This window comes from Cuculus canorus, chromosome 1 (genome assembly GCF_017976375.1).
Source record: "Cuculus canorus isolate bCucCan1 chromosome 1, bCucCan1.pri, whole genome shotgun sequence".
In the NCBI taxonomy this organism is placed as follows: Eukaryota; Metazoa; Chordata; class Aves; order Cuculiformes; family Cuculidae; genus Cuculus; species Cuculus canorus.
Genome location: NC_071401.1, coordinates 191,413,870 through 191,428,720, shown reverse-complemented (window position 1 = coordinate 191,428,720; position 14,851 = coordinate 191,413,870). Strand labels below are relative to the sequence as shown.

The 14,851-nt window shown below is 36.1% G+C and overlaps 1 protein-coding gene across 3 annotated transcripts in view; it reads right to left on the bottom strand.

Annotated features, from left to right (window-relative positions):
* Window positions 1–2,926: 2,926 nt before the first annotated feature.
* CERK (ceramide kinase) overlaps window positions 2,927–14,851 on the bottom strand; it is a 41,631-nt gene continuing 29,706 nt past the window's right edge. For 2 of the 3 annotated variants that reach the window (XM_054069891.1, XM_054069908.1), the window contains 4 exons: window positions 13,583–13,653; window positions 9,040–9,245; window positions 6,551–6,759; window positions 2,928–5,692 (listed from right to left, as the gene is read on the bottom strand). In XM_054069891.1, coding sequence (XP_053925866.1) covers window positions 5,593–5,692; window positions 6,551–6,759; window positions 9,040–9,245; window positions 13,583–13,653 — 586 coding nt within the window. In that variant the 3' untranslated portion in view covers window positions 2,928–5,592. Of the gene's footprint in view, window positions 5,693–6,550; window positions 6,760–9,039; window positions 9,246–13,582; window positions 13,654–14,851 lie in introns of all 3 variants that reach the window. The other variant, XM_054069900.1, reaches the window with a different exon arrangement.

Here is a 14,851-nt window from a genome sequence, read left to right as displayed (position 1 = left end):
GCACTCTAGATGACCTGCTCCATGACTTTCCCCGGCACTGAGGTCAGACTGACAGTTTCCTGGACCCTCTCTCCAGTCCTTCATGTAAGTGGGTGTAACAACTACCAGCACCCAGTCCAATGGAACATCTCCAGTCATCCAGGACTGCTAGTAGAAGATGGAAAGAGGTTTGGCAAGCACCTCTGCCAGCTCCCTTAATACCCTTGGGTGGATTCTATCTGGCCCCATAGACTTATGAATGTCTGATTTGCCTAGCAGGTCTCTAACCGTTTCCTCTTGGATCAAGGGAACTTTGTTTTGCTCTTCCTCCCTGTCTACTGGCTCGTGAGGTTGAGTACTCAAGGAACATCTTACTTTACTATTAAAGACTGAGGCAAAGAAGGCATTAAGAACCTCAGCCTCATCTTCATCCTTTATCACCACTGTTTCCCCGTCCAGTAGAGGATAGAAAATTCCAACATTATGAGATGAAACAGAACAAGAGCCTCCAACCACCTGAGAGCTACTTATTGGGTTGATTCTTCTTGGGCTAGGGGCAGGGCAGCATCTATCAGCAGTGCAACCCTCAGAGTAGTTATTTGATAGGTATTGCTGAGAGAAGATATAGCCTCCAAATGCATCCATCAGAACTTTAGACAGCATTTGGTGAAAACACGGTATCCAGGAAGTAACAGTATCTGATTTGATTGCAAACTTTATGCAAATACTCATTCGTTCCTTTGAGCAACCCTGTCAATACCAGCTCTCTTTCTACAGAGACTCTCCTTTGGTGGTAAACAGAAATTAGCTTCAAGCAGTTTTTCTTGATATCGATATGTGTTCAAATATTGTGGCTTTTGCCTTCTCTGTCTGAATATTAATACTGTTTAGGCAAAGAATGGGAGACTGAAAGGGAACACAACAGCATGGGTAGGGAATGAGCTATTCCTGTGTCCACTGAGGACAGAGCAGGCATGCTTAGAAACAGCGAGGGACATTCAGTTAAACAAGTAACCAGGATTCTTTAACCGCAAAAATCCATCTGTTCTGATGGCTGAACTGCTTTGCAATGTATGTATCACTGAAAGCTCAGAAGAAAGGTTATGCAAACAGCTACCAAGAACTGCACAAGGATTTCTGTATACAATCATTTTCTGTGGGAACTTTCTGTGACTAGACAAGGTCTATGGGGCTGGTGTGAGCTGCGATCCCACCATCTTAACCTCTGCAGCACTGACGTACTAACCCAGCAATTCTTTTTGTTGTTCAGTCTTCCTGATCCTAAAATACGGTTGCTAAATATTAACGTTAAAAATAAATATTCGTCAGATTAAATCTAACAGCCATTTCCACAATACTGCACATTGCTACAAGGTTTTTTTACAATTCTCCCTTAACACCTCTCTAGCCATGCTGCAAATTTTGCTGAAGTTCGTGAGCAGCAATAAAGAGCATGACCCAACCTTTTTTTTTAAGAAATATGTCTTTGGAACAATAAACTTTTTATTCTGTCTACCCCTCAGAAAACATCAAACTTCTACCAATCTACTCAAACCTTTAGCACCAGCTTTACTGTGCAGGTATAGTACACAGAACTGGGCAATGGTTTCCAGGAAAATAAATACAGAAAAATCCTGTATTTTTGTTTTCCTATTTCTTCATCTATTTTTCTACTTACTTAAATTTGCTTTGCACTTGTTCTCTTTCATCCTTTCAAGGATTTGGTCTCCATGGATTTTTTAATTTGCGTCACTTCCGTTATTTTTTTTTCTTCTTTGTTCTGTTATTTTTCTGTATGAATAATTGTGTTCTCCTTCTCTGTTTTTCCTGTTCTACACTACTTAAGTCTTCACTACATAGAGGGAAAAAAAAAAAAAAAGAGAGAAAAAAATCCTATTAGTTTTATTTATTACTGGAGGATTCCTATGAAATAAGGCACAAACCAGCACTCTAGGTGAATCAGTTACCAACAAGAGCAAGTCACCCTTTCAGACATGTAAGAGTCTTAAAGGAGCAAACATCTTTTGAAGACCATGTCTTGTTGGCAATTTCAGTACGTACATGTTGGGAATTATTTCTGAAGCACAGAAAAAGGAACAAAAAAAAAAATGTTAATCCTCTCATTGCAGAGGATTTGAAAGGCATGACTGATCGCAGAATGAATGCCCCACCTCCTTCTAATTAACAGGACTATTCACACATTAATTAAGAACATGCATAAGCCTTTGCAATACGTACATCATGTGCACGTCAGTGGGTAAGACAGAAGTCTGGGGAGATTGTTACTTTATTAGGGACAGAATTCATTTACTGCAACTTAAAGACTAGTTAGAATATATTAAATGTTCTAAACTATTTTGTTGAAAATTCGAAATAAGAGCAACATGACTAATGAGAATAAAAATTAATTCCTATTACTCGTTCACTTCATAGGGATTAAGGCCCAAGTTCTAGGGAAATAATACTTGAATTTCAAGACAGAAATTTCTGATTTTACACACTATCTTTCCATTTACGCCATAATACATCCCTGCAAACATTGCCTCATTGGCACTCAGTAGGATTTACTTCTTAGGACAGCATGGAGACCAATAGCACGGAGACCAATAGCAATAAGTAACCTGTAAGTTATTGCAATGAAATTCTAAGAAAACTCATATTCCATGCTCCTTTCACTTTTCATAGTTTATATATTTCCATAAAATCACTAAATACTTGCATTATAACCAAGTTTCTTTCCCTTCTTCAATCTTTAGTTTATCTTGGTAGAGTTGCTTAGTTTCGGTGTAAGTGCCATTTCACTAGTTACTTTCTCAGTGTTTGTCCACACTCACACTTGCTACAAAGCTGTGGTCAACCCAAATGGAATCCCACCTTGGTTGCACCGAGGACCCTTCTGCCCAATAAAGGTAGCTATTTTTTCAAATCAAGCTGTGAAAAGAAGAAAACCACTGCATTGCTGTAAGACGTAATTTTATTTTTTTCAATGAAATGCCCTATGCGTCATAAAACAGAACACATCTTCTAATCTTGAAGCCAGCAAGATTGGATAAAAAAGAAAAATCAATCTTAGTTTTCCCAACATGATTTCCATACTGAGAATACATTCAGAGAAAAATAATATAATTAAAATGTAAGCAGACATAAGTTACACAGCTGTCTCCTTAAAAATAAACTGGACAAGTCATACAACTCACAAATGGTGCTTTCCCAGTATAATACCCTACAAACAGAATTATTCAAGTGCAACTATGCAGCTTTTCTACTACTTAAGGCTTTTTTTTTTTATTATGTTGCAACATCTTTATTATTTACTTCACACTTCATTACTATACTGCAGAATGATCTTTTCTCCTTCTTGTCTGGTGGCTTGTTTCTCAGAAAGGGGGCCAGAAAGGGGGCCCTCGCTGTGCCTTTCTTTGGAAAGAATATTTTTTTTCACATATATATTTTCAGATATTAAAAATATTGAAAGCATTTCAATATACATTCACAACTACATTAAGCCTCGACTATTCAAGTACGGGTCTCATGACTTCCTAGTCACCTAATGGAAAGAGATGGTTAGTATTTACTCCTCATTTATAAGAACACGATCTGGATAGCTGTAATGCCTCATAAATGCCCTCATCTGAGCTGAGTGTGCATGACCATATCCTGCACAAGAATTACAGTAACTTGAAGACTGGGTTCCCTCACAATATTCATGGATAGACCAAAATACCTGTAGAACTTTTTAAGCAAATGACACTTTCAAACAATATATGCATTTGTAGAACTGCATAATCTCATTTTCAATGAGGTTCTTAGGTCAAAAGTACAATTTCGGTCATTAAACATGGCTTTAGAAACACAGTATACTTAACGCGTTACAATTGTCTGAAAAAAACTGGAACAATCAAAATTTTAACTCATTGCATTAATAAGGTAAGTAAACAGCAGCACATTTGGAAAAGTATTCAAGTATTTCCCTGAAATACAACATAATGAAAAACAGATCCTAAACTTGGTATGACTGTACTTTACGCAAATATCATTTGCAAGAGCTTTTTGTCATATAGAACAGTATGAATAATACTTTTTAGCAGATATAGCACACCATTTTGATATTACACAAAACTGGAATGTAAATAATTTCAACAGGAAAAAGAAATATCAGCCATTTATAACAATTTTCAAGTGCTTCAGTAATAAACTGACAATCACTCTGTGGATTACACAGAGCAAATACACGAGACACATGAAACTAATACAAGGTGAATGACAGAAATGCCAATAAATACACGTGAACAGAGAATCACTAGCTGTTTGGACACAAAAAACACCTCAGATGGAATGAGTTTTAAAGAGAACTACATATGTTTAAGAAAAGATAGAAGAAAGCAGGGGCTAACTTCTGATCCTCATACAGGAATAAATATGTACAAGAAACACAAAATTTAGCCCCTAGCCTACACACAGAACACACGTGTCACAATACACAAATCCATAAACAACTTAAAGAACCACTCCAGAGCTGTGCATGATAGTCTAATGTTTTTTGTTATAAAAACAAATCAGCACAGTGAATTTGATTTATCAGATGCCAGATTCTTCCCTTGACTTCACAAATCAAATTATTTTGTTTCATATTTAATTAAATAAACAGTTTTAAAAAAACTTTCAATCATCAAAACATATCTTTAAATTTAAAATTTCAGCATCTTATTTTGCAGAGATATTTTAACGCATGGAGTAGAATCTCCGAAGGACTATGTACTGAAGAGGGAAGCTTTCCATATGTTAATTTTAGATATTTTTAAAAATTCAACACTTGCTGGTGTTTCAGAAGAGATTTATCTTTACCTGTGCCTTCCCAGTATTGTAAGTATCCCTGCAAGTTGCTGGCAAGACATATTAGTTGCTGTGTGTGGCTTTTGGTATCATCTAAAAAGTCGTAAAACCTTTTATAATCCCAAAAAACATCATGCAAGGAAGCCTTTATAAATAGAATACATAGAGTAACATGATCTGTATACAGATGTGCTTTTATTTTTTGAAGTATTTGTAAGTTCTTATTGTTATTACTTAAAGCAAGGAATGTGTGTTTGAATTGCATTGATAAGTTGCAAGGTATAATCAGAACTACAAAATGAAAGATTTTACTAAAAATGAAGATGGGAATGACAACATTGTTATCCAGCAATTAAGCCACATGCAGCTATGTAATGCTCCCAGCAGAAAACTACTTCTCAGATGCTGTAAATATCTTGTCTTGATATCTTGGTTTGATGACAATGGAAAGTACAATGCTTTACAATATTTAGATATTATTGCAACAGAACTACTAAATTAGCTCTCTAGAAAAGCACAAAATTTACCAGACATCATGAACACATATATATGCTAACCCTCTTTTCTAGCATAACTTGGATTACATTGCTCCAAGATGTATTTTAAAGACTACAATGTCTTTTAAAAAATGACAAAACACAATCAGATGTCTAAAATTATACTGAAGCCATCAAAAAAAAATCTAAAATTTTAAAATACTTGTCAATTTGACTAAAATGCATATTTACTCAATTTCCTTGAGCTTTTATTTTTTTCTTGTCCCTGTTGGAGGAACAATCTCTATAGTAATTGTTCATCGCTACTCTGGCTGTAGGCAGCTTCATCTTTACATTTTTCCTCGATTCCCCTTGCAAATAATTTCATTAACTGGCAGTGAACCCTGAAAAATAAGGAAATCAATAAGAAACAAGTGAGTACTACATATTTAGTTCTAATAATCCATGAATGTCAAGCAGTTGGATTAAGTTCCTTGCTCCAGACTAAAGAATGCATCCATCACTCCTAGTACTCCTCTTCTCTGGAAGACTTAGATGATCTGATCTTATACAATATACAACATTTATAGAATTCACTTTGTACTGCTAAGTGACTATGTTTTAATATAACACACTTTTCTGAAAATATTTTGTATTGTGGTTTTGTTGCCCTTTGTTGTAAAAACAAGCAAACAAAAAACCCACAAAAAAAACCAAACAAAAAAGAAAAACGTCCTTCAAATTTTACAAACTTCTATTCCCTTCTAATTTGATTATTTGCACAACTGCTAACTTCTTTCTTCACATGCCAAGGCTCGAGATAAGACTCTGCTGTGTGTCAAAAAACAAAGTATGTGACATATTCAGTATTTCTGCAAGACAAATATGCTTACTTTAAGCTTACATTTAACAGGATGAGATATTACTCCAAGTAATGAGGTACTCCACTCATTTAAAAAAGAATCTTCCCAACACCACTTTCACTTTCAGCACTGCAAGCACGTATTATCAATACCTAAGTAGTAAGTAGGACTTCAAAGGTAAGGTAACCCATCTATCTCAGTCAGTGTGATCACTTAGAATATACAAGGCTGGAGTATTCTCTAGAAAGGATGCAAAAAGTAACAAAAAATGTTTATTATCTGAAGACTCAAATTTGCTCTGGGGAGGCACTTTGTGGGATGTCTTTATAAGCATCTTTAAAATCACTGAAAAGGCTGAATATGTTTCTGGTATCTGGTTAGAAAAAAATTGATGCTTACCTCACTTCAATTGCTGAACTGTCCAGAGTTTCTCCATCACAATTCCAGGTGCTATTAGCAATATTACAGCAACAGACTGGATGATCTCTGCAGAAGTGACCAAAACGTTTTTTTCCTATGTCCGTGACATTGCTTTCATTGTCTTCTGAAAGCTTTGATGTAAATTGAAAACTCTTCACCCGATAAACATCTACAAATGAGAAGTCAAACTACAAAAAAAAAACAACCCCAAAAGAGGCAATTAAATTTGGTTAAATACATTTTATGTGTAAAGCAACTCAGCGTGCAGTGTTTTGTTAAAGAAAGCCTGTCCACTCCAATTTTGTAGAGAAGATTACCTGAGGCACAGAGTGTTTTTTGTTTTAAAAAAACTGCAGAAATCAAACAATAAAGCAGAAATGGAACGTTACTTTTCAATGGTCTTGAGTAGCTGCAGTACCGCCACTTCATAGACAACAAGGTAGCGGGTGAGTAAAAGGGCTATGAAAACTATTTAAAAACTCTATAAAAGTATTATAAGATGAATACAAAGTAAAAAAGGTTTGGTTTGGATCTCTGTAACATCCTCAGGACCTGTTCAACTGCAGTCCTTAAGCCACATGGACTTTTCTGAGAGCTTTCTGCTCCTGCATGTGGAACAACGTCCTTAAGGTGAGTATTCCATGGCAGTGTGATCAAATCACAGAGCTGGGTGTATACAAAAATAAGAGGATATCATTACATTTCAAACAAAAAAACAAAAGAAATCATAATTTTAACTAGATAATTCAGCTAGAAAAAGTAGGACAACTAAGAGATTGCTCTTATGACAGAGGTTGCAGATTTACGCTACAATAGTGTACAAATGCTTTAAAACAGGCTTTGTAAACTAAAGGAACAATTAAATTGGAGGGTACCATCACCTGCCCCGAACGCAAGTTAACTGATAAGGGCTTAAGAATTTAGCAAGCTGTAATAAATACAGACGTGTCATTTATCAAAGGCAATCGAGAATGTCTGTGTATGTCTATGGGAAGAGGTTGGCAAGGAAGCAAAAGTGAATAAGAAACAGTTTATCCATAAACTAGTCTGGATTAACACAGAGAGACTTTTTTCTTCTTTTTATCTTTTCACATTTTCTTAAGTTTTCAAACTTTTCCCACTACTATGGGAATGCTACCCTAGGATGAGGACATATGTACAACTCTGGATTTAACCTACACTGCCGTATCAACGTATCCCAAGATGAAACAGTGGGGAAGCACTGGAAGGGGAATGACCACAATGTCAATCACAAAAAAACATCAGAGCTAAAGGATCCTCCTAGGTCTTAAGTTCCCTCAGCTTTTAACCATAAACAAACTGTAGTTGTAGCACTCCACCCTTGGAAGCAGTGGCTCACAGATGCAATGAGGCTCCCTAGGCAGTGCGCTAGTCCAAAGAGCTTAGTTGTACAAAACCTGGTATCCATGGCTGCACAGAGCCACCCATGAATGCTCATAGCTGGAGTCTAAGCAGAATGCAGTCTCCTGATAAATGTTGAAGCCAATTTGAAAGGTAGCCAAGGTAGGCTTGAAATAATCAAAAATATCAAGGGAACAGTGAGAGTGAGTGGGAAGGACTGAAGAGAAAAAGAAGAGACTGAGAACAGCAGGAAGGAGGAATACAGACACACACACAATGTCCCAGGGAATGGTAATGAAGAAATATGGGAAAGAATCTATACTAATTCTTCTACAGAGAAGAACACAGGAAGATTAGCATCACAGACAAGTGAGATTTATTATTCCTTTTATAATTATATATGACGTTCGTCCCTTTTTCAGGTAATGTCCAGAACATGCTAATAATATCAGGTTGTGACTAATATTAGATGTGTGTATTCACAGCCATAGCTCTGGTTTTCAACAGCTATTATAATCCAAAGCAGTGATGAACCTTCCCTTGTAGTTTATCCTGACAGCTACAACATATGCAAGGAATAATTCTGTGGCTGATTGCATAAAGCTCATATCCCGATCACATATATGCAGTAAAATTCTGCTAAAAGCCTGCAGTTTACAATCAAACTGCAGTTCTGGTAACTTTCTTCTAAACCACATTTCTATACAGTTTACAAAAAGTGATTTATTATTCTTCACTAAATGTTCTACCTCAGCTATGTTACACTGCTGTGAGTAGTTTTTCATGAAAAATACGTGGGGGCACAGTCGTGATACAATCAGTTCAAATATTGCCCAACAGCAAATATATGGAAAAATGTTATGAAACAGAATTCAATTATCAGAAGTGGAATTTTGATAAAATGCTATGGCCAAAGGCTTGACTTGGCTAAAAGCATTTTTTTTTAATGGTAACCTTGCTGAGATTGTGTCACCCAAAATTTATAATTTTTTTTTTTTAAAGAAAAAACAACCCTGATTTGTAGATGTTCTTTTTGTCATATAAGAATATCAACATTTACAGTTTAGACCAACTCTGGAGAATTCATTGTCAAAGGGAATACATACCTGATCATCTTGGTTTGTATGTCTGACAAGATACCGTAGAAAATCAAATCTGGAGCATTTACGAACTAGAATGAGGTCAGCTGAACCATCTGCCAAATGAGCTGCTGGTGAAAGACCTTTTGGACTTCGTGGACAGGCACAGCTCATATTTACTGCATTGATGGCTAGAAATTTCCCTTTAATAACCTTCCATTCTTCTTCATCTTCTGAAACACATCAATAAAGGCATGGAGATTGGTTATTACTTGATCTACTCTCAAGAACACTAAAAAGCAATCATTCTTGGCAACTTAGAAGTTTTTACTGGGCATATTCATACACTGTCAATATGTATCTAAAATAAACTGCATTAAAAAGATCCATTTTTCATATACTGAGAGAGAAAGCTGCTTTCTCCCATCACTGATCGTGATTACTAAAACTGCTGACCATTTCTGACATATGCATGTCAAATTCAGGATCAATGCTATTTGGGCAAACTTGCAAAACCTTAATCAGGTACAAGACAGAAGTGGGTTAGAATTCTAGCAGTGTGAAATTTCAGAGGGATTTTTAACTATTTAAAATTTTTATTCTTACTTTCAAAATGTTAATCTTAAATAAACAATGATGAAAAAACAGTGGTTTAGTATATGGTTCCTAAATCAATATTCTTCTGCCTCAATGCCACAATTTATATTAAAAAAAAAATTGAAAAAAAAAAAAGAAAAACAGGAAAGAGATGACTCAGGGTTCAGCAAGGACCAGCAGGCAGCAGATCAGGAGTCTGTTTTGACTACAACCCACCCCCAAATGTCTGAAGATGAATATTGTTAACGGAGTTGAATTTTCCTGGGCATAAATCTTCAGCGATTGCTGGGGAAAAAAGGCAAGTCTGTTTTCAACAACATGAAACTGCTCTGTCATGGATTAGACTTAGGCTGAGCTTAAGTATGTAATGGCATCAACTGTAGCAAGAGACAGAGGAATTTTCCAGAATAAAGAAACGCTGGCAGGCACTGCACAGACTTGTCATCTAAACTGTATTTTCTTGAATATGGATAAAAAATAAGATTATAAAATGCCTTTGCATTTTTAGATTACACATCATCACTTTCCTCACTACAATGAAAAAAAAAACTAGCCATAAAGAAGCTGTAACACTCCTTTCCTCTTTCCAATATAAGTGGATTCAGATATTTCAAAGGAACAACTCCACACAACTACAGATTGCAGAAGATTCTATGGAGATCCACGTGGTTGTAAGACTGGAGTCCAGAAGTCAAGTGCCACTGTTGATGATGGGGGGTAAAATTAAAGCATAAACAAAAAATAATGAAGTTTGTTCATATGAGCTTGTCAAAATTTGATCATCAAACCACAGCAAAGCAGAGTTTTTGAGGCACTATAACTGGTACAGATTTAGAAATCTAACATTCAGTTCCCCACTCTTAGATAAACATATAGTTATTTTCAAGATGCTTCTTTGACGGGTCTGTAGATTACATTTATGCTATATATTTCATGTCCTGAAATTCTGGCGTTCTTTACTTCCTTAGTTTTAGAAACTTCATCTTTACCTTAGAGAATCATCATTACAGTTGTCTAGGCAATTTTGGACCTCAAGTCTATGATGCATTGATTTTGAATTGACATCTTCCAAGCTTTATATATCAGGAAAAAAAACCCCAAACAACCAAGGAAAAAAAAAATCAGAAAGTATTCTGCAGTTTTTCTTTGCCCTTTGAACTCTTCTTCCTTCCTTGCATTTTTATTTATTGGAACTTCTTACTATCCACTTTCTAGTAACAGAATCAAGAAAAACAGAATTACAAGAAAAATAGAATAGGGTTATAATGTGACAAAAGACTTCAAGCAAAAAAACCCCACTTAATTCTTTTCCAGCTACACTGTCCTCTCTATCTCCTGATAAACAAATCAATAAAAACAATACAAAAATTCAGCTCTTAAATTCAATATTTTCATGTCATTTGCCAGAGTGGTTTTAGTATTGCTTCCTTTACTGCTGATCTTTTTACGTTGCTTTGAAACAGGGCATTACAAAAAGAAGTAACTTAAATCGGATTCAAAATGTGTCTTAAGAGAGACGAAAAAGGCATATGTCAAACTGCAGAATGACTTTGTTCAGACAAGAGACAAATGACAAAGCCCTGCTCCAAGATGAAGGTAACCAAACAAAAAACTACTGGAATTGGACACATCTGTGTCCAGAACTATACAAGGGCTTATTTAAAAGGAAATCAGGAATCTTCTGGTATACAAACAACAAAATGAAAACAACATCTTTTTACTGATAAATTCTTTTGTTGTTTATCTGAGAAGCATTTATAATTTAGCCTATAGTATGCCTAGATATGTATTAACTTTTGAAGTATGCTCACTGGAATAAATAAGTCTCAAATTACTTTAAGGTAGAATGCTTATCTATGTTACTGTAATAGCCTGGTTTCACCTGGTAGAAAAGTCAGCATGTTTCTCAAAAAAAGCTTCCCTGTTAAAGTACAGAACAAATTAAGGGCATTTATTACATTTTAAATCGCCAAATGTTTTCATAACCATTCTGCAGGGTGCATCACTAAATAGCATAAATTATTCACACCAAATATCTTTCATACAATAAGCATAAGCAGGGAGAACATAAACAGCACTCATTTCAACTGCCTATTGTGCATATATACTGCAAGTTGCTGAAATCAGCATAAAGGACTAACATTCAAAGTTTACTCTGCAAATGCACATAGAATTCTGTACAATACAAAGAAATGTTCAGTGACAGTCAATGCAAGCATCCTCCTAAGCTTATCTGCATTGTACACAAACTAAGTGTGCACAATGAAAGAGTCAGTCGATACACCCTGCTGAGCAAAAACCTTATCTGAGGTGGCAATTTAAAATGCTTTTTATTGCAAATCAAGAGTAGCTGTTTATTGTTTACTTACAAATACTGCATAGAGAAGAGACTGGACTGCAAAGAAAGTCAGCTACCAGAAGTAAAATAGATTTAAATAAACAATATCCTATGCAATCAGCTGCTTAATGTCTTGTGCAATGCTGGCTAAAGCAGTCTTGATTGCTAACTAACCTGCAGCTTTCTTCTGCCTTTGACCCTTTGCTGGATCAAAGACAATGAAATGGCAGATTTAAAGGAAAAAAAAACAAAACACAAAAAATCCACTCAAACGCAAAACCAAAATAAAGCCCCAAACAAAAGAAAGAAAGGTTGGCAATTTCTACCTACAGTTGTTTCTCAAAGACAGACTTTTTTCTTACCAAAAAAACCTACTGTCAGATTTAGTTCCTTAAAAAAATATTATGTAAAGCAACTTCTTTAGCTGGATCTAGGCATAAATTAAAGTAACTCAAGAAATATTCCAATCTGGCCATCTGTTGACTATATCAAAGATCTGAAAGCAGTAGCTGGGATGAAAGCACTATATATAAACATATGTAACAGGAGTTCAAGTTGGCATAGAAACCGATATACAGTCTTTCTGCTCCAAATGAATTTCCAGTCTGATGATATTCTTTCTGCTAACAAATGTCTAGAACCTGGCACAGATACCTTGCAAAATAACTGTAATAAGATAATCCAGGTCATAAGGACCAATATTTGTGTCAAGAAAATGACAGTTTTATGCACTGGGCTCTACAAGTAAATAAAAAAGAGAGTAAGAGCAGAAGCAAGCACCTTTGGAAAGGCTAGCTGCTGTTTAAGATGGGATTTTCCAAGACAATGAACTGAGACTAGAGGTGAAACTCTGCCAACTAAATCCACATATCTTACTCCAGCAAGGCCACAAGGGTATCAATATCAGCACTTCCCCTTTAGACAAAGTACTCAGATAAAGATATACAACTAGGCAGATGACTGCACAGAATCCAGTGTATTGACAGTTGTTTTAACAAAAGGAAAGAAAAGTTATGCCCATGAAAAGAAATCCATGGAATTGTGCCCGGGGGTTGGAATGTGGGTGGGAGGAAGAGAATAAGAGAAATAGAAGAAAAACTTGAGAAATAGAAGAAAAACCTCATTTATACTGGTGGGGTACCGTACAGAAATAATTAAGGACATTAGATTGCTTATGAGTTGTTCAAGTTCACTGTCACATATTTAATGGACAGCCTTACATAGAGTGACTTTGGTGCTAATAAACACAGATTTTTAATCCTGATCTATTCTAGAAGTTATCTTAATGAACAGCTTCTTTCTATACTACCTAAAAGTTTATCAGTTAAGACCTTCTCATAAAAAAGAACACAGTCCTAGCTCACAGAATATATCTTTCTTGAAGGAAAGAAACCAAATACATTGAAATACACATGTAATTAGTACAATTTCATCAGACTTTTCTGAGGTTTAGGTAGAGGAGACACCTTACATATTTTTCACATATTTAGATCTTTTTTCCTTAAACTTAAAGAAAAAACAAATTATCTTGTAACTCACAATGTTTAAAAAAAAACAACCACACACACTTGAACTGATACATTCTGAAAAACAATGATTTGTACAATATTACACCATCTTTTTACAACAAATTACCTTCATGTTTTAATCCTCGTTCCTTGTGCTGTTCTGCCAGCTGTTGCTCACTTTTCTTGCAAATGTAACATCTGAAAACAAAAATGCCATTCAGTTACTGAAAACCAAACTTCTACTCAGTTCAACTTCCTTGTTTTAACCCACTCGTTACCAGACCTCCCCTTACCACAAGATGTCACGTGGCACTGACAACCCTGATGTGGTGTGAATCATGGTAGCCCTGCAGGCAGTGTAGGTACTTAAGCACAGTGCTGAAGATGATTGTCAGAAATATCACAGAGCCTTAAGATCACACAGGCTGGAAGGGACCACTGATGTGGTCCAAATCTCTGTTGAAAGCAGATCTTATACAATAAGGATGTTCAGTGCCTTGTTCAGTCAAGTTTTGAACACCTGCACATTTAACTACTGTAACAGCAAAAGACACTGACATACTGTGGCCAGTCCTTCATTTCACATGTGCTGAGTATAGGAGAAGAGTCACTTCTCCTGATCTGCTGGCTTCTCTTTTGCTTAGAAAGCTCAACATAAGGTTGGGTCTTCCTTCCCACAAGGACACGTTGCTGACTCAGTTATAGTTATTGTCTACTAGGATCCCAAAATTGGTTTTGGCAGAGCTGCCTTCCAGCCAGTCAGTGCCCAGCCGGTATGGTTGCATGGGACTATTCCACTCCAGATACAGAATATTTGCCTCTCCTGAACTTCAGAATGTTCCTATCATCAGCCATTTATTCAGCCCACCAAGTTCTCTTTGAATAGCAACTGTGACTTTCAACATATGAACCACTCCTCCGAATATGTTATTATCCATAAAATTGCTGAGGGTGCACTCTCTGCCACAGTCCTAGTCATTAATAACGATGTTGCACAGTATCTGCTTCAGTATTGATCCCCGAGAGACACCATTAGTAATTGTCTGCCAGATAGACTTGGTGCTCTCAACCTTTCTACGTAGTCTAGCCAGTTTTCCACCGATTCACCTACGTAGTCCACAGCAAATTTGGTTTTAAGAATAATACAGGTAACAATACCAAATGCCTTGCTAAAGTCAAGGTATGTAACACTCACTGTTTCCCCCTCATCCATGAGCCTGGGGACCTATAAGGCCTGGGGGCAGACTGCATCAGTGAAAATTGGGGCAAAGGAGTAATTTTCCAGCCTTTTCCTTATCTTTTATCAGTAGGTTCCCCATACCACTACGCAATAGGCCCACAGTTCCTTTAGCCATTTGTTATGGCTGGTATACTCATATAATCCCTTCTTAAGAAG